General features: G+C 38.9%; 1 protein-coding gene across 1 annotated transcript in view; it reads left to right on the forward strand.

Annotated features, from left to right (window-relative positions):
• Positions 1-3,663: 3,663 nt before the first annotated feature.
• The window catches only part of ddhd1a (DDHD domain containing 1a), a 40,598-nt gene continuing 17,055 nt past the window's right edge, over positions 3,664-27,206 (forward strand). The window contains exons 1-5 of the mRNA XM_059352676.1: positions 3,664-4,046; positions 4,403-5,188; positions 7,722-7,898; positions 20,159-20,287; positions 23,667-23,814. Coding sequence (XP_059208659.1) covers positions 4,405-5,188; positions 7,722-7,898; positions 20,159-20,287; positions 23,667-23,814 — 1,238 coding nt within the window. The 5' untranslated portion in view covers positions 3,664-4,046; positions 4,403-4,404. The remainder of the gene's footprint in view (positions 4,047-4,402; positions 5,189-7,721; positions 7,899-20,158; positions 20,288-23,666; positions 23,815-27,206) is intronic.

The raw sequence follows: 27,206 nt of genomic DNA on the forward strand, positions 1-27,206 counted from the left end.
CCCATGTCCCAGCAACCCTTGGCTGTGTGTTGGAGCGGCAATGGCCCGCGCGGAGACATCAAGCACATTCCAAGAGTCGGCCCAATTACGGGCAGATGAGGGGCAGTTCTCTTTGTTTAAGAACAAAGCCAGAAGTGACACAACTGGTCTTTAAAGGGAGCTCTCACAGCCGTGGCTGAGGAGAGGGGGGCCCAGTGGGTGGGGGAGGTGACCAGCTGGTTATAAATATCTATTTGGTCAGTTACTGGAAGGAAAATTTGCAGTTTGTTTGTCATCCACTCATCCAGGTGGTGGGCCTGGTGGTTGCAAAACATCAGAGCAGAGAGAGAGAGAGAGAGAGAGAAAGAGAGAGAGAGAGAGAGAGAGAGAGGGGCCAACCTGTTTCAGTTTGACTGCCAGAGATGAGGAATTTGACTAATTCTTATATGAAAGCCACATGTCATCCTCTGGTGTAAACCTGCAGTGGGAGAAAGCTCTTGGCAAGATCACATTGCATATTTAACCCAGTAATTATTCCGGCCATACACATTAGATATTACTGCAATGAGTATAAGCCTTGCACTCATAATTACGCAATAATTTTAATGACTATCATCTGGAAAATACCAATATTAGAATTTTAATGTTGACTTGACTGGGGCTGCAGAACATTCTCCACTGAGCAGCTTGTAACCAACCAAAGGAGGGAAAAAAACAAGTGTCTCATATTGTTCTGTTCCACTATCAAAACTATAAAAATGCAATAATAAACTTGTGTGGGCAGTGGATTGTGGATAACTGCTGGGGTCGACTTGAGTTGTCCTGCTTTTAATCTATCTTTTGGAAATCAATGGTGCCTGTAAAAAAGTTTATATGTTGATAGTTTCAATGGTTTCCAAAGGTGACAAGTTTCCAATATGGGCAAAACATCCACAGAAGCATCTCAAACCGCAGATTAATCCACTCGTCAGATGTCCATCCATAGCCTCAGTGTGTTTTGAACTATCGTAATAAGCTTCAAATGCTGCTTCCATTGCCCTAAAAAAAAAAAAAAAATCCAAAGTTACTCCAAAAGCTGTGTGTTGTTGTGAAAGACAACCCTTTTTACAACCACCTTTCAAGCCTACAGGGGGTGTGAATTTGATACTAAAAAGACTGATCTTGGGTGGAGAAACACTTTAATAGCGCACATTGTGCAAGTGGTTGTTGATGGCCAGAAGCATGGAGTATTGGCCTGCAGAGGGGCGGGACGAGTTTAAAGTTTAATTCCCACTCTGCAGTAAATTAGAACACAGCAGGGTAATGTCTGTTTATCCCAAATACAGCTGCCTGGGCCTCTCTCCTATCCCTCTCCTGCTCTCCCCGCGGACCACACCACGGCCCCAGGATCACCTGGACCAGCAGTACACACACAAAACACACATTATGCAAACACACGCACTTGCATAAACAAACAAACCAGCACATGCATACATGCATATGCACGCAGAAAAGCATGCAAACTCACACTATACTAATGCACGCACGCACAGAGATGTAAACAGGCTGGTTGTGCACTAAAACGGATAAATTACAAATAGATTTTGGAGTTCAATGACACCAGTGGCTTGTGGGCTGAACTTAAACCAAGAGGCAATTACTTTGTGGCTACTTGCTTCATTTTGATTTTCATTACAGGGGTTTGATTTTATCTGTCTAGATAGTATCTCGAAAAAGGCTATAAGATGGAACATGTTTTTATTTCATATATTGTGGTTGGAGGTAGCTGAGTTTGCAGTGATGTTGAATTTCTTGCTTTTTTTTTGTTCACCCATGTGACTACAAACAATGCAGTAGTTTTTAAGTAGTGTTTTTAGACAGTAAATGTAGTCTAGTCCCTTAAAAAGTAGCAGGAAGGCTGGTATGTTGCTTTATTATGAGTAGGTATTTGCTACCCTCTAGTGGAAGGTTAAGGTATTGCATTAGTCAGAAATAAAGGGGACATGCCGGACAAAAGCACCACATTTTTTTCCACATGCTCTCTATCACTATAGGTTTCATAGGTTTTGGTAGGAGCCACTTCATCAAGATTGTGGTTCGGAGATGGCACCCATATATAGTCTATGAGAACCAATACATCTTCCAAGCCACTCAGAAGGTCAATCTTGGTGTCAAAATCTACATTTTCTGGGTCAAGGAATCATTTAAAACTATTGAGAATATCACTAGATGATTATTTGATCAAATAGATATGTTCATTTTCACCCAGACTGGTAGGTCTTCAAGTGCTGCAGCAGGGAATCCTGAGTTGAAAATGTTTGGAATCTATGTTCACGGGAGAGTGAGGATTAGCTGCCATGTCTACTGCTAAATAAAATCAAGGGAAAGCTTTAATCTCATGTCAGATCTTGTATATACATTTTTCCCAACAGAAAATTTAGATTTTGACACCAAGATTGACCTCCTGAGTGGCTTGGAAGATATATTGTTTCTCATAGACTTTATATGGCTGCCATCGCCGATCCACAATCTTGATGAAGTGGCTCCTACCAAAAATTGAAACCTATAGTGATAGAGAGCCTGTGGAAAAAATTTGGTGCTTTTGTCAGACATGTCCCCTTTATAAATATGGTCCCAAGCCGCCTGACTACATGTTTTAAGTGTTCCTCTGGAGTCCATGAAAGCACCAGCGGATTACTTCTTCATGATGTCACGACGTAAAAACAAAGCAATGTTGAGCCCTGTTGTCAACTTCCCTCAAAAGTTTCAGGCTTATAACTCTGTGATAGTTTTGTTTGATGATGATAAGCCAAGTACAACCGGAAATAAGGTCAAATATATTTAGTCTAAAAATATAGAACTAGCAGGTATTCATTTTACCTCTTTTATGTAATATTTTCAACATGTGTTCACATTTGCAACACTTAAAATTCTTCATTGAGCATCATTGTGTTTTGAAAGTAAAAAAAAAAAAATTCTAAATTAGACTTTAGTTTCTTTTTGGGGCTAAAATGTTAATCCAGTAAGTCAAAATGAATAAATAATTATCAGGTCATATAGGTGAGGTTGTGCTGAAAAAAATGATACCAAGACTGCATGGTAAATGGTTTTTAAGTGGAAGAATTATTGGTAACACTTTACAATAACCAACTAAGTAATGTTTATAGATGGTTTATAGACCAATTATTAACCAATTACAAAGTGCTATACATATTTAATCGTTAAATGTTTTTAAACCAATTTCTTAAAGGTATATGCATCATTTCAAAATCATTAACATACTTAAATGGCGTTAAAAATGTTATAATGAGTGCAACTAAAACTATTAATAAACTAATAATTATAATTGAATGTTTGTTAATGGTAAGTAACTATAAACTTACATTAATATTCCATCTATTAACCATTTATAAATGATTTGGTTAGTTAAATATCAATAAATTATGTATTTACCATTCTAAATGGCCTATATACAGTTTATTAATGATGATTAAACATTAATAAACTATCTGTTTACCATTTATAAACGATGGTTATTGTAAAGTGTTACCAAATTATTTTACATTTGTATTAAAAAAACTGAGAAAATAGCCCAAAACTCCAAAGGGTTAAATAAAGTCTGGTCCCCAATAATGGGTGTTTGTCTCCATCTAGTGCTCAATAAGCAACAATGCATCTTATGAACAGAGGAGATGTCGTCATGTTCGCGCAGTTTCTACGTGCGCGCTCCCGATGCAGTCCTGTGATCTATGCGTCAGCTGTCAAGCCGTACACGCGCACACAACTGCGTTGTCTCTATGCAAGATTTGTTTGGACAACGAATGAATCTGAAATTCCACAGAGACCGGAACACACACAGAAAGTATCATGGCTGCAGCGTTACGCCTCACAAGCTGGACTAAAGCGGCTCCGTGACAGGAAAGTGGTCTAACAGACGGTTTACACCAGTTAAGAGGAGGAGAAAACGGCTGAACAGGTTTTCCGGTTGCAACGTTGCAGACTTGCTATAAAGCAACCGGCTTCGTTAGCTTAGCTAGCTAGCATGCTAACGAAGCTGATGTAGCTGCGGGACATTCAGGAAAAAAACGGTGGGAGCCTATTCTGTTATTTTATTTCACTACTATTTTAATTGTAACACTGCCTCGATATGGAATTGTGTCGTAGCTGTTGCCAAGTAACGGCGGGAGCCTCGTTACCGTGAAGTGTTGGACGGGGAGGTGGGGAGGCTGGTCGCTCAGGTAGTTTAATATAGCAGTTTAATAAAGTGATAACGGCTCAGGTCCGTGGCCTAGAGGTTAGGAATCGGGCTTGTAACTGGAGATTTACTGGTTCGAATCCCGGTACTGACAGGAAAAAAAAAAAAAGGATGGGTTAAATGCAGAGGTTGAATTTCCCCATTGTGGGATTAATAAAGTAATCATCTTCTTCTTCTTCTTCTATCTAGTTATGAGCAGTTTCAACATTACGACCAAAACCTCCACATTGAGCTCATCTTTGGGCTCCGACAGTAATAAAGGCTCTCCGCTCAGCGCCGACGCTGCTAACAACAACAAAGAGTGGGATCTGGGGAAGGATGTGTTTTCCTGCTATCCCGACATGAGTCCCATGGACGACACCATGTCCTCGGTCCAGGCGGGACTGGACGGACACCTGCCGCTCCTCCACTCCAGGCAGGACGCCTTGCTGTTCGACCTGAGCTCCCCGGGGTCCTTCCTGGACAGCAGCTCCCTGGACTACAGCGACAATGACGGGAACAACGCGGGTCCGTTGTTCGAGAGGAGGAAGAGGTCCCGGTCCAACAGCTCCAGGCACCGCTTCAGCGAGGTGGTCACGGAGCTCGGTCCGGAGGAGGTGCGCTGGTTCTACAAGGAGGACAAGAAAACTTGGAAGCCCTTCGTGGGGCATGACTCGCTGAACATTGAACGCATGTATCGGAAATACTGTGAGCTGAACCCTGGTGCAGCAAGCTCCCAGGTCAGCGGTGGAGAGGAGCAGGAGGAGGAGTGCGGTAATAACGGCGTGGAGAGCAGAGGACTGAACGGGGCTGTCCCGGTGGAGACCAGGACCAGCAGTGTGCACGGAGGCCGGGGGTCCCTGGACACATCCACCGTGTCCTCGGAGGAGAGAGACCCTGATAGTATTGAAATCAACGTTGATCCTGTTTGTGTCCGGGGAGGTCTCTATGAGGTGGACATTAAAGAGAAGGAGTGCAGTCCTGTTTACTGGATGCGTGAGTATCATAAAAACACAAATCAGACACTATAAAATCATGTTTTTGCTTTGCATCAGTCATATTTTATTCTAAGTGGCAGGTCTAAAAGAAACTGATTGCGTATGCACTAATTGTTGTGCACCTACACCTCATATACACTTTATATTCTGCAGAGTATATATATATCTCAAACAGCAATGCAATGCACAGTTACAAAGAAGAAGAAACGAGTTACAGAAAGATAAACAATGCAAAAAATAAAATAGAAGTAAATAATATATAAAAAAAATAAAATAGAAGAATAATTAAATGGAAAAGAATGAAACAAATAAATAATAAAATAAACAGACGCAAGATTACATGTTAAAGACATTAAACGCAGTGCATATGTTGGTAGTCTTCACAGCTTTGTTTTGTAGACTATTCTGCAGTATAATGGCTGACAGCATGCAGATTAATGACCCACAGCCACTCACAAGTCTGCTGCTCATTCAGAGACTGCAACATCCCTCCCTGCTCCCTTTAAAAGACACAAACTAGCATTTGATTATCCATTCACTGTAGTTAGTTGCTGCATTGTTTTGCAGTTCTTTCACCGGCTAAGTAATTACTTGGCCTTGTTCTCTGGGAGCATCTAAACAGCCCAGGAAGTCAGCCTATTGGACTCAGCTGATCTGTGCTAACTAATTCATGGATATTTCCAGGAAAAGGCAGGGAACAAATGAAGGCGGTCACTATAGAGGCTTGGCAAACCTGACCTCAGTGAAAGGGCTCATGGGTAGCTGGTGCTTTTGAAGGTTAACACCAAGTGACATTTAATGAAGCAGTTATTTCCCTCAGTGTTCACGCTGTGAATGTACACTCTTTTGTAGTCAGCTCAGATCCTCACTGTGCCTTTTCAGCCTGGCCTATACCACTGCAAACACAGTGTCATGTTAACATTTAACACCCGGATGCACTACATTTGAGATGGAAACTAAGGCAAAAGGAGATTATTTTTAAAAAAAAAGTTGGGAAGAGAGAAGCCAGTTCACATAATGGAGAGGAGGGAATGTTTTTATACTGTAATACATAAAAATACAAAGCACAAATGCTTTACAAGGTGAAATAATAGCTATATGTTCTAGGGTTATCACGATACTAAAATTTTCAACTCGATACCGATACTCAGGAAAATATTCGATACTCGATACCATTTTCGATACCACAAGGATAAAAACAAAGACCCCAAAATTTAACAGAAATATTTTTATTAACAAGAAAAATGCAACATGTAACAATGAACAGAACCACAGGTTAAATATTTATAATAAAAAACAGTTACTGCAGCTATGATAACAAGCTTCAGGTTTGAGGTAGTGCAAAAAATAAATAAATACAATAAACAATAACAATTAGAACAATATTTTGAGATGTATGCTGTGCACAATATTAGACAAGCTTGATAAAAAAATAACTTAACTTAAGTGTTCGTTCCTTGGCTAGGTATCGATACTTTTGAAAATGAGTATCGTATCCAGATACAACGTTTTTTTTGTATCGATACTTTTTTTAGTATCGATACTTTTGACAACCCTAATATGTTCTAATAGAGTAAAAAGTTCACTTTATGGGACTTTGAAACATCATGTCATGTAAAGTACACAGACTTATCTTCTCTGACCAGACAGGAACCACCTTAACAAATGAGTGAATAGTATCTACTATCAGTATGTTCTTCTTGTGCGTCTATCTTGGCTCGATCAAGTTTGGCCTCCCTGTCTGTAAATAAGATTACACTCGTGCTTTTATATTTGTCCAGTTGAGCAGTCTCACTCTACATAAAGGGCTCTGACGTTCTGCAAACTATGCCTACAGTCAAACCTGCCTTTTTAATCTTATTCACCACCAGAGAGTCAGTTAATAATGTCAGTCAAGACTGTAATCAAAAGTGGCCTCGCAGCATGAGCCACTGAGACTTGGCCCTCCTGGATTAGACAGACTTGTTGAGTATTGAAAAAAATCAGTTTCTGCATCCAAAATAGATGAAAAGCAAAGTGATGCACCCCTGTTACTAAACACTGAGTATTGTAAATCATTTTAAATCAAGCACATTGTACGTCTATGTTTACTAACTTGCAGACTTCCTCTTTGCTGCCTTTGCAGACACATTGCTGCATGTTTCAGCGTTTTAGATTTATAGGATCGGGTGAAACCTTTAGCAGAAGTGTACACCACCTAGCCTGCACCCACACTCTAAAGAGCAGAATGTAAAATGACTTCTGTTAGGTAAATATTTCATTTTTCATTTCATTTATCCTTTATTTATATTCTCGAGGAATCACTGAGGGCAACCCTTCATTTACAATGATGTCGAGAGTACAGGGAAAACACACAACAGCACAGACAAAACACATGCAAAAACATTAAAAACAGTTACAGTGAAAGGCAGAGTTATTGGTTATCATATTTAACCACAGAATACGTAATCACCCTAGACAACTGGCTCCAAAATGTCCTTCCATACAGTTAATGCATTTCTTTTGCATCTAAATCGATGTCTGTCCTACAGAACAAGACCATATTCCAGTCATGAGGGGCCAGTGGTTTATTGATGGCACCTGGCTCCCGTTGGAGGAAGAGGAGAGCGACCTCATCGAACACGAGCACCTGAACCATTTTCGCGGGCAACAAATGCAGGACACCTTCGAGACTGATTTGGTGGTGAAGACCGTCGACAGCAAAGACGGTGAGAGAACGGGCAGGGAGAGGGCAGAAGAATAAGCATAATGCTGTACATTTTTTTTTTTTTTAGCAATGTGTGGCAGAGGCCTCTAAATCTGGAAAAAATCTTTTAAACAACACAGCACTGAAGCATCCATTCTGGTAGCTAAAGTCTGAATAAATACACACAGCTGATAAGTTGATTATAACTAGATTTGAGAGTGAATGTTGTGATAGAGTCAGAGTGTGGTTTCGGGTAGAAAAAACACATTATTGCTCAGTATTTTACTGGTGCATTCACCAACCCTGCAGTATTTTTTATTGCAGACAGGCAGGCAGTCTCTTGTAAAAAACACCTACATAGTGCTGTGTTAGGGGAGTGAGATGAAATGCTGTCACAGGTGTTATTAGCAGTAAATTCCATTAAAATGTAAAGTCATCATTTTACCCATAAAACCAGAAGAAAAGCATTGCGAGTCATAAATAGTGAATTATGTGACAGCGCTGCCTGCTGTAGTATCGATACACAGTGGAAAAGACATGAATGGAGCAGGTGCTTCCATTCATGTGAGTGTAGGTTTTGTCACGTCATGCTACCAATGCAAAGCAGGTGCTGCTTTTACATTCTGGCACGTCTCTCTGACTCAGGCCAAACGTAGCAGGCGATAGCTGTGAAGGGCAATAAGAAAGAGGTCCTTTGATTCAGCAGGCTCCTTAAGGCAGCCAGATCTCCAGGACCTTCGCCGGTGATGAATGTGTGGGTGTATGAATGTGTCAGATAAATAGAGCGAAGCAGAGAGACAAAGATGCAGCAACTGTGAGAAATGTTTAGTCTGCATCATGAAAAAAAACGGAGCAAATATGTGTGACTGACATCAAGACACGACTAAGATAATCCTCTCTTTATGCACAACTTTAAATCGAAAGCCTGAATCATCCAAGGCGGTTAATCGTCAAATTACCCTTATTTCCCGTAACCGAGATTGATTATATTTGGATAATAACTTCATAATGATGCTAAAATTGCCATTAGTCACACAAAGTCCCTCTTTCTTTTTTTTGTTGCTTGCCTTGCGTCTAGCACACTGAACTGTATGAGACATGTTAGGACACTGTCACTTCCCCCTAGTCACAATAAATGAAGGCCTATAAATAAAGACCACAACAGAGCAGAAGAAAGTGACTACAGCAGGTCGGTCAGCCTCGCCTGCATCGGTGCTTTTATGTTATGCACTCATAGCTGCTGCTGGCTATGTTCTCAACTCTATCATTGAAGTTTTGGATCAAAACTTGAAAGTCACTACTGGTCCACAAACAGTCGTATTAGATAGATCTAGTAGATCTGTATGATCTATATTAGGCAAGGCAAGTTTATTTGTATAGCACAATTCAACACAAGGTAATTCAAAGTGCTTTACATACACATTAAAAACAGCAAGACACAATTGAAAACAGTAAAAACAGTCTATTAAAACAGGGAAATGGAAATAAAAATACAAATAAGATAAAATAAGATTCAGCAGGATAAGAAAATAGATAAAATAATAAAAAGCACAAGTCAAACATTGCGTAGATAAAAAGTAAGGGCAGTAGAGTAGAGCAGATAAGTGTTAAAGTTAAGAGTATGCTGCAGTAAACAATAGTGTTTTTAGTCCTGATTTAAAGGAGCTGACCGTTAGGGCTGGGCGATATGGACCAAAATTCATATCCCGATATATTTAGGCTGAATATCGATGTATACGATATATATCCCAATATTTTTATTGCAAAGTGAGAGCAAATGTTCAGTCAAAGTCAAATATGACATGTCACAAGTAGTTTTATTGGAACTGTTTATTTAAGTGAACATAAATACTGGATAACAACAGGAAAACCTTTTTTTTAAATAAAAATATCTGAAATAAAAATAGCCTATGAAATAAAATAGGCCAATCTTTTTCTGAAACAAATATATTTATATGAGAAAAGAATAACAAACATTACAAAACAACTAGATATGACAAACCCTAGTAAGGCAGTAAGGGCAGAATTTATATATAAAGAAAGAAAAAAATGAACTATATCGATATATGAGATATGGTCTAATTCCATATCACATTTAAAAATATATGGATTTTTTTTTTTAACCGATATATCGCCCAGCCCTAATCTATATAAACAGTCAGAGAGGACAGAGGGCTCATAGACAGATTATGTACATGCCAGGTGTGTAATAAAGAGGAAGGTTGTGACACCTAAAGGTCCTGTCATTGCACAACACACAGATCATATGACTTTAGCTTCTCCAGTGGGTGACCTGTATTACTGCATGGGTGAATAATGCACTATAGTCCCACTCATCATATCATAAAGAGAGAAATGAATGCATACCGTAATACATTATATGTTATTAAAACCCACTGAGTGCTGTATTATTACATGTTATTATCATTCCCCTTTAATGCAAGGGACTTAAATCTGCGAGCATCTGTTTAAAACCCTCCTGCTGCCTTTTGTTGGCAGATTGTTTTCCACTCCTATATTTAGCCGAGTGTGAAAGCATAGTGAGTGATAGATCCTGTTAATTCCCCTTGTTTCGGGCTTTATTACAGGGAGCCTTTACAGTAGAGCATTTCATCTCGGAGCTAATAATCTAAAGCACTTGGAGCCATAAGCGGGCTACCTTGAACTGCATTACAATTGATAAATGGACCATAAAGCCAGGGAGCTTCACTCTGACATTACTGCAGTACACCCTGCTATCTCTCCTCCTCCCTATCTCTGCTCTCTTCTCCTCTCTTTCTCCTCGTGTCTGAGTATCTAGCTGAGACTAAAGGTTAGTAAAGCAGAAAACATATGGTGGCGTGCTATACAGGCACAACATCATAATGTGGGCAGGACTACCGCTAGGTACAAAAAGTGCCTGCATGTCCTGTTCCCTCATGATGTGTGAGTGCAGAGGAAACTAACTGGCCACGAGGGCATTACAGTCCATGGATTTTATAAATTGTCCTTTAATATTTTTTAATCATATTGGTCAACTCTGATCTGCAGATTGTTTTCCTTAGCCTAATGGTGCTAATGTTATTAACCAAGCCACAAATTGTTATTTGTAGAAGTGCATATGAAATATGAACCATAAAAACAAAGACTAATGGGATGGTGTATATATGAGGGTAAGCTTGATTTGAACTGATGTTTATTAATTGTAGGACAATCAGTTGGATTAGCAGTTTATTGTTTTTTTTAATGCAACAAACTATTTCCAATACCCATGACACATTAAAACTAATTTGTCTTTAATCTCCATCCATTAGTGTTAATATTTGCTTTGTGTGTTTTCAAGATCATAAAAAACATATTTGTTTGTCTAGAAAGATAAAATTGGAAACGCTTGTCAGTTTTAATAAACACTACAGTTCACCCATTATTATTTCTACTGAAAGATTGTATTGAACAACATTGCATATCATTCTTTTTTCATCTGTTCCAGCTCCAGCTTAGAATAACATTTTACTCTGAAAGATCTCTTTGTATGTTCGGAGTCTCTATGTTCTTTCATCTTTGAGTGAAATTCAACATCAGTTCTGTTAAACTAATATGCAAAAAATTGACACCTAAGACAAATGGGAGGGAGAATGTTTAATAAGGAGAGAATCCAATCCATTCACTTTGAGATTAACATCTGTGTGTTTGTAGCAGGAAGCCCGTGGTGGAAACTACAGGGTGTGTCCTTGTCTCTCAGACGTCAAAGGAAAAATAAAGCCGTGGGCTGGGCACAGGGTCATCTGTCAGCATAATACTTTTGATATGTTTGAGGTAGGAAGAGCCCACAGGTTTGTTTGTGTACGCTAAATATTGGGCTGCATGTTTATTGAACCAGCACACGAAGCTGGGAACACACTGCATGATTGATGACAGACACGTGTTTAAAAGAACCGGAAATTTCTCATCTAGTAACAAGCTCTTGGGATTTTAAAAATGTCTTGTATATTTATTAATTTATTGTTGGGAATCAGTTAGAGTTGGTCGTCATTTGAGAATTACAGTAGTGTTCGAAATAATAGCAGTCCAATGTGACTAACCAGATTAATCCAGGTTTTTAGTATATTTTTATTGCAACATGGCAATCAAGGTACCAGTAGGTGCAGTAGATTCTCAGAAAACCAACAAGACCCAGCATTTGTGATATGCACACTCTTAAAGCTGTGCAATTGGACAATTAGTTGAGCATTCAATCAGTCAGGTCGTCAATTTTGTGAAGAAGCAGGTGTGAATCAGGTGGCCTCTATTTAAGGATGAAGCCAGCACTTGTTGAACATGCATTTCTCTTTGAAAGCCTGAGGAAAATGGGTCGTTCAAGTCATTGTTCAGAAGAACAGCGTACTTTGATTAAAAAGTTGATTGGAGAGGGGGAAACTTATAAAGAGGTGCAAACAATTATAGGCTGTTCAGCTAAAATGATCTCCAAAGCTTTAAAATGGAGAGCAAAACCAGAGACACGTGGCAGAAAACGGAAGACAACCATCAAAATGGATGGAAGAATAATCAAAATGGTAAAGGCTGAGCCAATGATCAGCTCCAGGATGATCACAGACAGTCTGGAGTTACCTGTTAGTGCTGTGACAGTTAGAAGACGTCTGTGTGAAGCTAATCTATTTACAAGAATCCCCCGCAAAGTCCCTCTGTTAAAAAAAAAAAGGCATGTGCAGAAGAGGTTACAATCTGCCAAAGAACACATCAACTGGCCTAAAGAGAAATGGAGGAACATTTTGTGGACTGATGAGAGTAAAATTGTTCTTTTTGGGTCCTGACAGTTTGTGAGACGAGCCCCAAACTCTGAATTCAAGCCACAGTACACAGTGAAGACAGTGAAGCATGGTGGTGTTGGGCCTATTTATCACATACCAGGGTTCATGGATCAGTTTGATATGTCAGAATACTTGAAGAGGTCATCTTGCCTTATGCTGAAGAGGACGTGCCCTTAAAATGGTTGTTTCAACAAGACAATGACCCCAAACACACCAGTAAACCAGCAAAATCTTGGTTCCAAACCAACAACATTGATGTTATGGAGTGGCCAGCCCAATCCCCGGACCTTAATCCAGTTGAGAACTTGTGGGGTGACATCAAAAATGCTGTTTCTGAAGCAAAACCAAGAAATGAAATGAATTGTGGAATGTGGAATAACACCTGAAAGGTGCCACAAGTTGGTTGACTCCATCCACACAGATGTGAAGCAGTTATTAAAAACAACTGTGGTCATACAACTAAATATTAGTTTAATGATTCACAGGATTGCTAAATACAAAATAGTTTTGTGTTTGTAAAGTCAACAGCAAACACTGCTATTTTTTTGAACACGCCCCTTTCAACTATTTGCCCAATTGCACAGCCTTAAGAGCTGCATATCACCAATGCTGGGTCTTGTTGGTTTTCTGAGAATCTACTGCACCTACTGGTACCTTGTTTGCCATGTAGCAATAAAAAATATACTAAAAACCTGGATTAATCTGGTTAGTCACAATGGACTGCTATTATTTTGAACACTACTGTAGGTTTGAGATAATCAGGTGACAACAGTCTCGCACTACAAACTACCACACAAATTAATTTCTCCTCATTACTCCCATAAAAGGATTCTGCACCCAGCAGATATTCCAGTCATTAGGGAGCACCTATATATGGATTGATCCATCAGTGCTGTAATGTCCAAATGGACTTTACTGATAGCTTTTACAGCAAACAAACTTCCTGTGCACTCAGCACATCTCTCCTCCTCCTCCTCCTCCTCCTCCTCCTCCTTCTCCTTCTCAGCCTTTCACCTCTGCTGAGGGAGACACTGCTGACATTTGCAAGTCTGATGTCTGCGTTATCACGGCATGAAGGATTTAGTCAGATGCGAGTCGTGTAGACATTGCTGATTTGATTAACAAATGTAGATTAAGGTCTTTTTAAATGTCACATGAGGACATCCAATTACAACTGATTCAGTGAACTAATGAACACAGAGCTGCTGTAAGCTCGATTTAAACTGATATTTATTCATTGTAGGACAATCAGTTGGCACTTTTTTTTAATGCAACAAACAATTTCCAATACCCATGACACATAAAAAATAATTGATCTTTAATCTCCATCCATTAGTGTTAATATTTGTAAGCGTTGCTTTGTGTGTTCTCAAGATCATAGAAAACATATTTGTTTGGCTAGAAAGATAAAATTGGAAACACTTGTCAGTTTTAAAAAAACGCTACAGTTCACCCATTATTATTTCTACTGAAAGATTGTATTGAACAACATTGCATATCATTCTTTTTCATTTGTCCAGCTCCAACTTAGAATAACATTTTACTCTTAAAGATCTCTTTGTATGTTTGGAGTCTCTATGTTCTTTCATCTTTGAGTGAAATTCAACATCAGTCCTGTTAAACACTAATATGCAAAATATAGTATATGTTGATATCACTTTTTATTTATCAAATTGAAACATTACTACTGCCAGATGCTGTTTGGATCTTTTATGGTTGTTTTTTTGTGTGTGTTTCAGTTCTTTGCAAAAGATTTAAAATGTTCATTTATTTGTGGTCGCTGTGCAACTTAACATACAATGTTATTTTTATTGTTTTTACCTCATGTCATGTGTGGAAAAGGGGCTTCCATCTGCTATATCTAACAGGCAAATGTTTTTCATTGATACTGCCTTTTTTTAAGCATTTTACACATTCACAAAAGTTTTTGAATTAATAGTTCATGGTATGTTTAGTTCTTACTATGAAGACAGAAGACATTTGTGTAAAACAGATGCTACCACAGTCATTTTGGGCATATGTCAAGCAGCGCTGCATTGTGAGCTATGTCAGGCTTGTTTGAGGTTATTTTTTATGATATCTACCTGCACACGCCGGGCTCTGCCAGTAACCATTACAGGCTCAGTGTCCAGGGCCTTGAAGTGGTAACCTGATAGCAGCGCTACTTGATAGATTGGCCCGTTCTAGAGTGATGACAGCGGTAGCCTGTGTGACTGACACCGGCGTGATGCCCATTACTCACTCTCTGTTGGTTGTTAGTTCTCTCCCACCTGCCCCCTTTCTACCTCCCTTTTCTGTTCAAATGGAGTGGATATCAGACGAGTGCTAAAACTACATGTCACAAGCGCAAACGCTGCCAAGGTACTGTAAAATGATATGTTCTTTTTTTTTTTAACCTCTGCTGTATTAGATCTGCTAGCTTGTGTCCTCTCTCCTAGTCGATCCTAGGTCCTCATGGAACTAGATTTTCCTTTCTGTTGTGGGTCAGACCTGTTCAATCTGGTATTTAGAACTAGACCTAGGCTCAGTTAGAAACGGTTGTATTAAAATGGATTCAGGCTGCTCTCCCAGTTCTCCATTGCAGCCTTAACTGGGCCTAGTTGCTAGAACTTCTCCCTTTGTTCTGTGACCCAGAGTTTGGTACTACTGCTGCTTTTTTAAGGAAACCTTTGTATCTGTCTCTCATCTACTAGCTGGGGTAGTGAGTAGACAACATGGTTCACTCAGCTACTAGGGCAAGGCCCCTTAAACCAGTGGATGTGAAATAAATAAGCTGGTCCTCAAAAAAGCCACCCTTCTTTGGTCCTTTCTATCTCTCCGGCCCAGTCTCCCACTTTCTCTCTCATTGCTTTCTTTCTCTCATCCCTTCTGGCAGTATCACCGTCCTTAATGAACCGCCGCTCTCGCTCTAAGAGCGATGAACAAAGCTCTCTGTTGAGAGCCAAACACAAGTGATGAGCTCAACAGAGGAGCCATTGTGGCCCTTTACTATAGCCCCCTAACATGTTGTGTGGAGTCACCCTGATAGAGGTCCATCACTGTCCTAGTTCTGGGTCTTTTGACCCTCAACAACAAGGATCAACAGAGAGGTCTCTGGGTCTGTGTCCTCATCTCATATCTGCATGCCACACCATCTGGGTTAACGTATTACTGTACTGCATGTAGTACACTAACATTACATTAAAGATACTATGTGGAATTTTGTTGTTTATGGCACTGGTGGCCATTACATGAACTGCAGTCAGCATTTCTAAATCACTTTCACAGATATGTCATGTGATGCCAATTTCAGACCAATAATATCGGCCAAATGAAATATCAGTCGGGCATTAAAATAAAAAAGCAAGCTCATGGTCAGTTCTGATCCCCAAAACTTAACAAAGGTCACTCCATGAAACCAATGCCCAACTAATGTTGACCATTAGTTTTTATGTCACATTCACATTTGGCCGGATAGGCTTCGCTAGATAAAACTTTTTTGTGTGTGTTCTTACCTGGTCTTTGTCTTAGACTCTGTGCCAGCCAATTGTTGACGTTGGTGGACTCCATTTCAAAGCCAACAATTAACAAGTGATAGAAAAAAAAAATCAACCCAGAGGCTGCTATTTATTACATTAAAATTAATTTGCACATTGTCAATACAAAGCAACTAATACATGTAAATTGCTTCACACAGTACTTTTAAGATGACACTAATATACCAACTTGACCTTCTCTACAAGAGCTGAGAAACCTTATGAAGGAAATAAAGCTGATATGTTTGTTATGCTACAGCCAAGAAACAGTTGTAACTGATATATTGCCACAAATATCACACCACCAGACCAGCATCACAGCTCAGTGTTCATGAGATGAGTAGTACGAGAAGCCTTCCCCTCCCTACATTATGCTTCCTGCATATTTCCCAATTCTCTCTTACTCAATTCCCTTGTTGCTGTTTAACTTCAACAGTTGACCCAGTTCACCCCCACTCAACATTCTCTTCCCGTCATCCCTTTCTTCTTAAAGCTCGTCCAGAGTCCCTTAGTCATCTGCCAGAGCAGCGTGTTAGAGAACTCCCTCACTAAACTCTTTAACCTTTCTTGGTTGACCGCCAGCTCCTCTGTACGACTTGATCCCCCGCCGGCCTTTCCCTTCCTTTCACAATGCATTGCCTTTCATTGTAAAACAGGAAGCGTCCTTGTACAACCCCTCAGCATCACTTCATCTCACTGGCTTCATTTTCACTTGGAAGTCCCATTAATTATAATAATATTGTGTATTGATAAAGCCAGCTAACTGGAAAAGGTCAACACATTGTAGTTTCTGTGTGGCTGTGCTGATGCCTCCTGTTTTACACTGGACTTGGTACAAATAAAGCTCAACAGTCTGTGGTGGCTTGACCAATGCTTTAACAGTTTATAGGTCTCAATGCAGCTGCCACGTCCTTTTCTCCTTTGCCCTCACTTATAAGTCCTTGAGGTGGATGAGGAAAGGAGGCCACTCTAAACTGTTTGAGATGAAGCCACACCAGATGGTGAAAGATGCTTTTCTAGGGATGGGAATCGACAAACCAGTTACAAATTGGTCGGAATCACAGGCCTCCAAGCTTTACAGTTCCTTTTATCAGTGCCAGCATGTTTTTGTGACAGTTGCACACTGCAAAACAATGACAAAAGAGGCGCTGCTGGAAACCGCAACAACAAGAAGTCATGGCGGGAGAAAGAAACGGCCAAAAGCCTGGCTGCATTTCACAAAGAAAGAAACCATGTTTCTTGTCATTTTAAGTCAGGGCGGAAAAACCTAATGCGACATGCTAAATGGTTTTAAAACATCTTATCAATTCCCATCCCTATTCTTTTCTTGGAAGCGTTGTTTATTCCCCTTTGTTGCTGCTGTCATAGAGTGGTTTGGTAATATTCTGTGTGGTGCTGGTGGTGCTGGTGGTGATGGTGGTGTTAGAGGTTAAGCATATGTTTGCTCTGCTGTTGAGTGGTTTCACTGGAGGATCTGAAAAGATAAATGGAAACTGTATCTCTCACCTCAAGTTCCTCAGAACATGAGCTTTATTGTGTTGCCTGGTGATGAAAAAACAATGTCCTTCCTTTTTGTAATTCCAATTTTAACTAGTACCCTTTACTCCAGGGGTCTCAAACTCAAATTACCTGGGGGCTGCTGAAGGCAGTATCAAAATGACCAAAAAAAGACACAACATTACAAAAAAAAAGACACAAAATGACAGAAAAAACCTAAATTACTTAAAAAAGACAAATTACCAAAAAAATACACAAAATTACTTAAAAAAAGACACAAAATGACCAAAAAGACAAAAAACGACCAAAAGACACAGAATTACTGAAAAAACACTAAATTACTAAAAAAAAAAAAAAGACACAAAACTATTTAAAAAAGACACAAAATGACCCAAAAAAGACACAAAAGGACAGAAAAAAACTAAATTACTTAAAAAAAGAAACAAAATGACCAAAGAAAAAGACACAAAATATCATCACGAGGGCCGCAATTGGCCCGCGGGCCGCGAGTTTGAGACCCATGCTTTACTCAAACACTTGTGTTACTTGTGGCAAACTCTTGTTCCAGACCCTGCTTGTCCTTCACATTTCGAGGCAGCCATTCCTTTTCACACTGGTTGCCCTCAGAGTGAAAAGCTAAGGTGCAGTAACAGCTTGGCCTCACATTACTCTCCAGTCATGCTTGTCCAATGAAGAAATTAGCCTGCCAGTGAACAGATGCCTCACTCCACCATGTGACTCACACACACATAGGCTCTCTTTATATACAGTATTCATCTTGTTTTATTAATTTACAATGAAAGTGGAAAGAGAGACAGATTTATGAACTCCTTTACATATGTCTTATTTACTAATTCTATATAGAGCTGGCACCAAAGATGTTTCCACTCCTCTATGGAGGTTTTAACCCTTTATCAGGCGAAGAACTATATTTGGTAACTTCAGTGGATATCTAAATGTGGTCCCCATGTCTCTCTGTTTGGTTGTAGAACCACATGGATTTCTTCCAGCTAATCAGCAAAGATCAGGCTACGTCACAGACAGTGACACCATGACATCTGACCAATCAGTATGATAATAATATAATAATATTAACTTTATTGACCTGGACCTCCAATGTAAAAATGAAAAATTTAGGGAAAAAATCTGCAAGAAACAGTCATTGAGTTATTCTTCAATGACTTGTACGAGGAGAACTTGACTATGACATGCATATTAGGGCCAAGTATGAATAAAAATACAAACCTGGAAAAAGATGCAAATTTACGAGATTAAAGTGGCGAATTTACAAGAAAAAAAGTCGCAGATTTAAGAGATTTAAAGTGGCAAATCGGTGCGAAAAAAGTTGCAGATTTACGAGAAAAAGTAGCTTTTTTCTCGTAAATCTGACTTTTTTCGCGCATATTTGCCACTTTAAATCACATAAATCTGCACATTTTTTTCTCGTAGATTTGCCACTTTAATCTCGTAAACTTTTTTTCTCAAAATATTACCCCCCTCCCCCGGGTCCGTATGTATTTTTTTTACACATTCCACAGTCCACATTCTGGCTGTATGTAATATCCTCCAATATTCTCTAGGGTTGAAATTTGGAATTTGCAAGTATTTCAATGAGTGCCTTGTTAAGGGTTAACTGTGCTTCTAGAAGCACTGTGGCATATAGGGATAATATACTCTCTAGAATTTAATTTAACGCTGTTGGTGGCACCATATTGTTTATTAGAAAAGTAATCCGGGGCACTTTATTTCTCCGAGTACTTTACCCCGTTCTTAAGGGTTTTAATCCCCAGATTGGTTCAGAGCAGCACAAAGAGTCGTGACTGTGCACTGGATCAACGCCAAAGTCTTCCACCAATTTCATCCAGACGAACTTGACTGCACAGGACACTTAAAGGACATGCTGCAGAGACATAAATAACTCTCTCAAGTCAACCAGTTTCATTTATCGCTCTTAGCTTCTGTAGCTAATGACGTCTCCTCCCTATAGCCATACATACCTCTGCTCTTACTTTCCAGAGTCGCTGCACTTTGAAGCAACAAGAAATTGAACTAAGAGTGAAAGGAATTAAGATACCGGCACATAAAGTATCTTCAGTCTGATGACAGACAAGCAAGAGCTGAAATATGCAATCATGGTGTGTGATAGTTTGATGTGTTTTTCTTTCCTGCTGCAGATCAATGCTCCAGACTGCATTTGATTGAGCCGTGTGACTAGATCGATCCTAGATTTGCTTTTTCGTATCGCATTTAAGATGATCACAACTTGGTGGAATTCTTACAATGTCTCCAATGTCTCTCCCTCTGTTCCCATGTGGAAAATCGTAATTATAATCTTTTGTGTTGGTGGACCTTTTTTCCTTCTTCCCCCCGTTCCCTCATTTTTTTCCTTCTCTTCACCCAATTTCCCACACTGTGTACCAATGCTGTCCTCTTTCCTCTGTCCATTCATTCACTCACTCCGCTCTCACTGCCCCTCCCTACAGCCATACACAGTCTGAAGCTGAGTCGGACCCATGTGGACTGGCACAGCGTGGATGAGGTCTACCTCTACAGCGATGCCACCACCTCCAAGATCGCACGCACCGTCACCCAGAAACTGGGCTTCTCCAAAGGTCTGTAATGTCCATACTCTCATTATCTTTTCACACAATAAGGTGGAGAAACTGTGCATGTGGGTTTATACTTGTAGTAGTACTTAACCCTTTATAGAGTGAGGAACCATATTTTGGTAACTTCAGTGGATATCCAAAATGGGGTCCCCATGTCTCTCTGTGAGGTCATAGAACCACATGGATTTCTTCCAGCCAATCAGCAAATTAGAGGTAATATTTTGAAAAAAAGTTGAAAATTAACTAGATTAAAGTGGCAAATCTACAAGAAAAAAAGTCGCAGATTTAAGAGATTTAAAGTGGCAAATCTGCGTGAAAAAGTCGCAGATTTACGAGAAAGTGGGGGAAAAAAATAGACATTTTCATATTTCAAAAAAATGCAACTAAACATGGTTCCTTAAAAATCTTTAATACTCTTTCATCAATGTACTATATATCCATTCCTGGGTCTGTCATCCATATATTTTTAAAATTGTAGTAATACAGGTGCATCTTAATACATGGAAAAGTCTATTTCCAGTAGTTCAAGTCAAACAGCCCCGACCAAGTATTGAGTCATATAGATGACATACTGTTCAGAGGCCAACATTCCCATATTAAACATACTTTTTAAAACTGGTCTTTTGTAATATTACATTTTTTGAGACACTGAATTTTAGGTCTTCATTTAATGTAAACAATAATCATTAGAATTAGAAGAAATTAAATAAATTGAGACATAAAATGTTTAATTCTGTGTGTATTTTGGCGGCAACTAACAATTGTTTTCATTATCGAGTAATCTGTCGATTATTTAAACGATTAGTTGTTTGGTCAATAAAATGTATAAAAATATCAATCAGTGTTTCCCAAACCACAAGATGACGTCCTCAAATCTCTTGTTTTGTCCACAAACCAAAGAGATATTCAGTTTATTGTCATAAAGGAACCAAGAAACCAGAAATATTCTCATTGAAGAAGCTGAAATCAGAGAATTTGGACTTCTTGTCTTTAAAAAACTCCTCAAACAAATTATTTGATTATCAAAATAGATGACAATTAATTTAATAATCGATTATTGATCGATTCATCAAATAATTGTTGCAGCTCTGTACAATATGCTCCAATATGTAAACGTTTTTATTCAGAATATAATGCAGGAGAAAGATCCAACATTGCTGTTCATAGGGCTACAGTGGTTTGAACCTTTACTGCTTCCTTCACTAAGCCCACATCTGTTCCCACTTCTCTGCCCATATAATGCAGATCTACATGATCTACTATCTGCATGATAAACTATCTCCAGTGTGCTGCCATGTGCCATTATTCAACAGTTTGTAGTGTGTGACGTGCTGGGTACAGTTCAGTCTCTTAACTGGATTAGCCCAGAAAATCACACAGCGTCCATCTGTTATTGTCAGGGCTACTGCAGGTTGGATCAAATGGCCCGAGCGTAGCTGAAAATACAGCAACTTGCAGTTTGACCCCGTGTCTGATGTTTGATCTGTATGGATGAGTCTAATCTGATCTCCAGTGTCCCGGCTCTACTGGGCATTCTCATCTCCAGCTCCAGATAACAAGAGGAGGAGTCACCACCGGTCATGTCAATCTCCCCTGACACACAAATGCTCAGTGATGGGAAATCTCCTTAGTGCTATCCAGACAGCAGCAAACGCCATTGGCTCCTATCAGAGAACAGGGCACGTGACTGGACTAGACTATAGATTCTAAATAAGGACACACACTCAGCTCAGCAGGCACGTTACCATGCTGCCTGGCACACAGTTCTGGGCCACAGTCGCACTAGGGCTTTATGTCTCGCCTACTGGCCTCTTTGGATTCAGAACACGTTACCTAAACACAATCTCTTAGATATTTATAGACAGAACACAGTGGAAATGTGTGTATTTTAGGGCTGCAACTAACGATTATTTTAGTAATCGATTAATCTGTCGATTATATAATCAGATTTTTTTTTTAAATACAAAAAAAGCATTCATTTCCAACCCTTTATTCCAAAAACAGAACTGATAGTGCAAAAAACTTAACAGGATTAGTTTGAACGTTAGAAGTTGTTCTCTACAACAGTAGTTCTCAACCTTTTTGAGTCGCATTCAGTTTTACTTTAGACCTTGGGACCCCTGCTGCTGCTGCTGCTGCTGATCCAGTCTGGAGCTTTTCTTTGCAGCCATCGCTACATTTTTCCAGCATCAGTTATAGCTAGCTGCTAACAAACTGCAGCTGCGGTAGAGCAACAACACGCCATTTTTTTTTTTTCCCCACTGCGCTCACTGAACAGAATCTCAGAGTTCAGATTATACAAACTCAGTTGATACGACGAATTTTGGACAAATAATAAAGCAGACAACAACTAAAACACCTCCCTGTTTGAAATTATGTCATTTAATATTCATTTTGTGCATTTATATTTTTGCCAAAATGATTTGGCGACCCCCAGAAATCATCTTGCGACCCCAATTGAGGTCAGGACCCCAAGGTTGAGAGACGCACACACTCAAACTCTCACACTCAGACACACACACACTCACTCATTCTCTCTTACTCCCTTTGTTGAGACACTTTGCATTGCAATGATTACCATCATTGTAGTAAGTTAAGTTCATTTATACACATTTAAACACGGCTTAAGATGACCAAGTGCTATAAAATAACTTGAATGAAATTAAAAAGAACAACACATACAAATATATTTGTCAACACTAACCGATATGGGACAAAGCACAGAATGTAAACATGACAACAGATTCATTCATTCAGAAAAATGAATGGGCCAAAAGAGGAGAGTGAATAAAAACTTGTCTTTAGTCAAACTATACCAGCCCTGCTTTACTGCTGTTATTAACAAGCTAATGCTAGCTTGTCATGCTTGTCAAGCTGGATAACGAGTAAACAGCAGCAGCAGAAGAGCTGCTGGAGGGACGTTACCTTCCTCACGTTAAAACAGAATAAACACCTTGGATGACTGAGGTCTTACTGCCTCCGAGAGCAAAGTTACTCCGTCTGCTCTTCCCTTCTTTCCGTCTCTCCGATGGTCTTTCCTTTTTTGTTTGTGCTCTGTTTTGCTCTGCCTCGCGCTCAACTCAACTTTTTTTTTTATAAGCAAACATCTCCGCGACTTATTGAGTGGCGTAATAATCGCGAGACATAATGAATCGATAATGAAATTCGTTGCCAACACTTGTAATAATCAAGTTTTATTAATTTTATCGATTCGTTGTTGCAGCCCTAGTGTATTTAGCCATACAGTACAGCAAAAACTGTAAAAATGAAGAAATATTTAGCCTTTCTTATTGTACAAATATCCCAAGCAGAGAGCTATATTTGATTATATTCTATATATATATATATTCATATATTCCATATATCCTCTGTCCTCCTCCAGCCTCCAGCAGTGGGACACGGCTCCATCGGGGCTACGTAGAGGAGGCCTCCCCTGAGGACCGACCCCCTCAGACTACGCACATTGTCTTTGTGGTTCATGGCATCGGACAGAAGATGGACCAGGGACGCATCATTAAAAACACTGGAATGTGAGTTTTTCAAAAAGATAATTTTGTTCAAGGATTTGCTTGTATGCATGTTTTTATTTTATTTTAGGAAACCAATTAATTTTTCACTTTTGTTGCAATAGAATTTGTAAAGGGGCTAAAGCAGGTTTCATTTATTCACAAACAAACCAACTCCAGTATGAGTTGAGAAGAGAAATCTCCCTGTGATGATGTGATGTTGGAAGTGCCGATGATTTGTTTGTTTGTTCCCATTCTGTCTCTCCCAGACACTGTTTGTCTCACACACTTCTCACTTTGTTTTCCTGTAGCTTTTCTAAAGAAAGCTCACTTCCTTTTTCTTTTTTATCCAGTATCTCTGTTTGTTCGGACAAAAGCGTGATAATATTTTGTTCTTTTAAAGCATGGATCTCAAACTCGCGGCCTGCGGGCCAATTGTGGCCTTCGTGGTGATATTTTGTGGGCCCCCACCTTGATATGAAAGTTTAATGTGAGTTTTATATGAATGGCACTTTACCGTGTTGTGTGTGGAAGGTCCCTTTATTTCCTTTTTTTGGTAATTTTGTCTCTTTTTTTAATAATTGTGTGTCTTTTTTAATAATTTTGTCTCTTTTTTTGGTAATTTTGTGTCTTTTTTTAATAATTGTGTATCTCTTTTTTGTACTTTTGTGTCTTTTTGGTCATTTTGTGTCTTTTTTTTTTAGTAATTTTGTGTCTTTTTTGGTCATTTTGTGTCCTTTTTTTGGTCATTTTGTCTTTTTTGGGTCATTTTGTGTCTTTTTTAAATAATTGTGTGTCTTTTTTTGTAATTCTGTGTATTTTTTGGTCATTTTGTGACTTTTGTTTGTCATTTTGTGTCTTTTTTTGTAATTTTTTGTCTTCTTTTGGTCATTTTGTGTCCTTTTTTTGGTCATTTTGTGTCTTTTTTTGTGGTAATTTTGTGTCTTTTTTTGTAATTTTATGTCTTTTTTTTGCTCATTTTGATACTGCCTCCAGCTGTGAGTTTGAGACCCCTGTTTTAAATGGTTACAAATCGTGCTATAGCATTTTCTGGACACCTCAATAAGCTCATATTGCATGTTGTGTTTTTAATAACTGGTGAAGGGTTTCAGATATTGATCTCTCTGTGGCAGCTTCTTGTGATTCCAGATAACTTTCTTGTTCAGCACAGTTTCCACTAATGTATTTATGGAATGCAGAACTCCACTCCTCACAGAAAAATGTGAGCACATCACATCACAGCTGTTCATAGAAGTGGCATATCTCTGCAGTCACTAAATCAAAAATATCTCCAGTGGAGATTCTGGACTATTTGTGCCTTGTGTTATTCACCACAGATGGGGGGTCAGAAGAGGAGGGGTCCAGGTTTAATATTACTGGCTCCTCCTTAGAAAGGCCATTGAATGTTCCACACTTTTTTTTCCACTGCTTTGTTCGTCCAAGGCCACCCATAGTGGAAGTTATTTCCAGCATTTCTTTTGATAACGCTGCACCTGCAGCTTTTGTGATTTGCCGCCCCCACCGACCCCCCCTCCTCCATCTTTCTCACCATCTCTGCCTTCTCCTGCTGTTCTCTTAATTTTACACTTTGTTAAATTGGCAAAAAAAAGCACAATGCATCGAAACTTAAGAAAACACAAGGGAACAACAAGGGAACATATTTGCCTGATAAATTACATTTAGAAAGACTCTGCAGCATAAGAAAATACAGACCAAGGTTATAATAGTTTGGGATTTTTCATTAGTTTTACTTTTAATTTCGTTGTGATTTTTTGTTTTCGAATTCAGTTAGTTTTAATTCGTTTTTTGAGTGAGTTTGGTCATTTTAATTATTTTTAATTTTTTTGGAAAATGCTTAGTTTTAGTTTAGTTTTAGTTTTTTTGTAATGGGGTATTTGTTGGGTGCCAGATTTAAAAAAGTCACAATAAATGTTTCCTTTATTTCCTTTGTCTGATCCATCTCAGCCCCAATAAGTTTATTAAGTCATAAAACCAGATATATGAAATAGATTTAACATCAACCAAAAAGGTTTACGGATGAAAAAAGTTGACAAAGACGAAAACGAAGGACATTTTCACTATAATTATAGTTAGTTTTTGTTAGTTTTGTAAGCACAAAATACAGTTTGTTAGTTATCGCTTTTATAAAAACTCTCGTTTTTATTTTTATTTCAGTTAACGAAAATGTTTTTCGTTATTTCGTCGGTTTTTGTTAACTATAATAACCTTGATACAGATACAGTGCAATATGTACAGTGCAACATAAGGGAAATATTTTGTGGAGAATAAATACACCTTTACTGAAATCTACATAATTTGTATGTATCCAAACAACTGGAACTTGTTCTTTCTTAGAGTTTAAACAAAAGGAAACTAACCAGTTACACCAACAACCCATTTTATTGGGTGTTGTCTGAACTTGCAGAGATGAGGATCCCATAACCTTTACACATCAAACCAACACCATCAGCCTGATTTCCCTGTCATTTAACCAGCCTGTGAGTTCTTTGTAAAGGCTTAATGTTTAAAGAGGAACTCCGTGAATAGTAGATATTTAATCCTGCAGTGGGGAAGTTCCAATGACCGGCCACAATTTGCACTTCTGCTTTTAAAAACCTGATAGAACAAATGATTGCAGTGTTCGTGCCTTTTTAGCTGAAACACCAATGGAATCTCACTGTGCAGGCTTTTGATCAGATCTGAGTTGTTAAAGCTAAGTTACAGTCTTTTTCTTTTTTTTTTGCGTATTTGTATGTACAATAGGTTATTATAGTTAACGAAAACTTATAAAATAACGAATACTAGAATTGAATAAACTGTACTGAAACTGTATTTTGTGGTTACAAAACTAACTAAAATTATAGTGAAAATGTTCTTAGTTTTCGTCTTTGTCAACTTTTTTCATACGTAAACCTTTTTGGTTGATATGAAATCTATTTCATCTATCTGGTTTTGTGAATTAATAAACTTATTGGGGCTGAGATGGATCAGACAAAGGAAATAAAGGAAACATTTATTGTGACCTTTTTGAATATGGCACCCAACAAATACCCCATTACAAAAAACTAACCCTAAAACTAATAAAAAATAAACTAAAACTAAGCATTTTCCAAAAAATAAAAACTAATTAAACCTATCAAACTCACTCTAAAATCAAATTAAAACTAACCTTGGTATGTACATTATGTACACTACCCTGACCCTGAATGCCACCACTGTACTGGGCCGGTCCATGGTATTACAGGCCTTGAGCCATGTGTGTCTCTGTGTTGAAAGTTAGCGTCGGGCCACTAGCCGCGGCTTAGACCAGATAAGCAGGTAAAGTAGACCAAGTCCAGCTGCAGAGCACTTTAAGCCTCACTGCCAGCTCCCTGTGGATTACAGCAAACACACTTTCCTCAGCCAAGAGGAAAGAT

The sequence above is a fragment of the Centropristis striata genome, chromosome 16 (genome assembly GCF_030273125.1).
Source record: "Centropristis striata isolate RG_2023a ecotype Rhode Island chromosome 16, C.striata_1.0, whole genome shotgun sequence".
Classification (NCBI taxonomy): Eukaryota; Metazoa; Chordata; class Actinopteri; order Perciformes; family Serranidae; genus Centropristis; species Centropristis striata.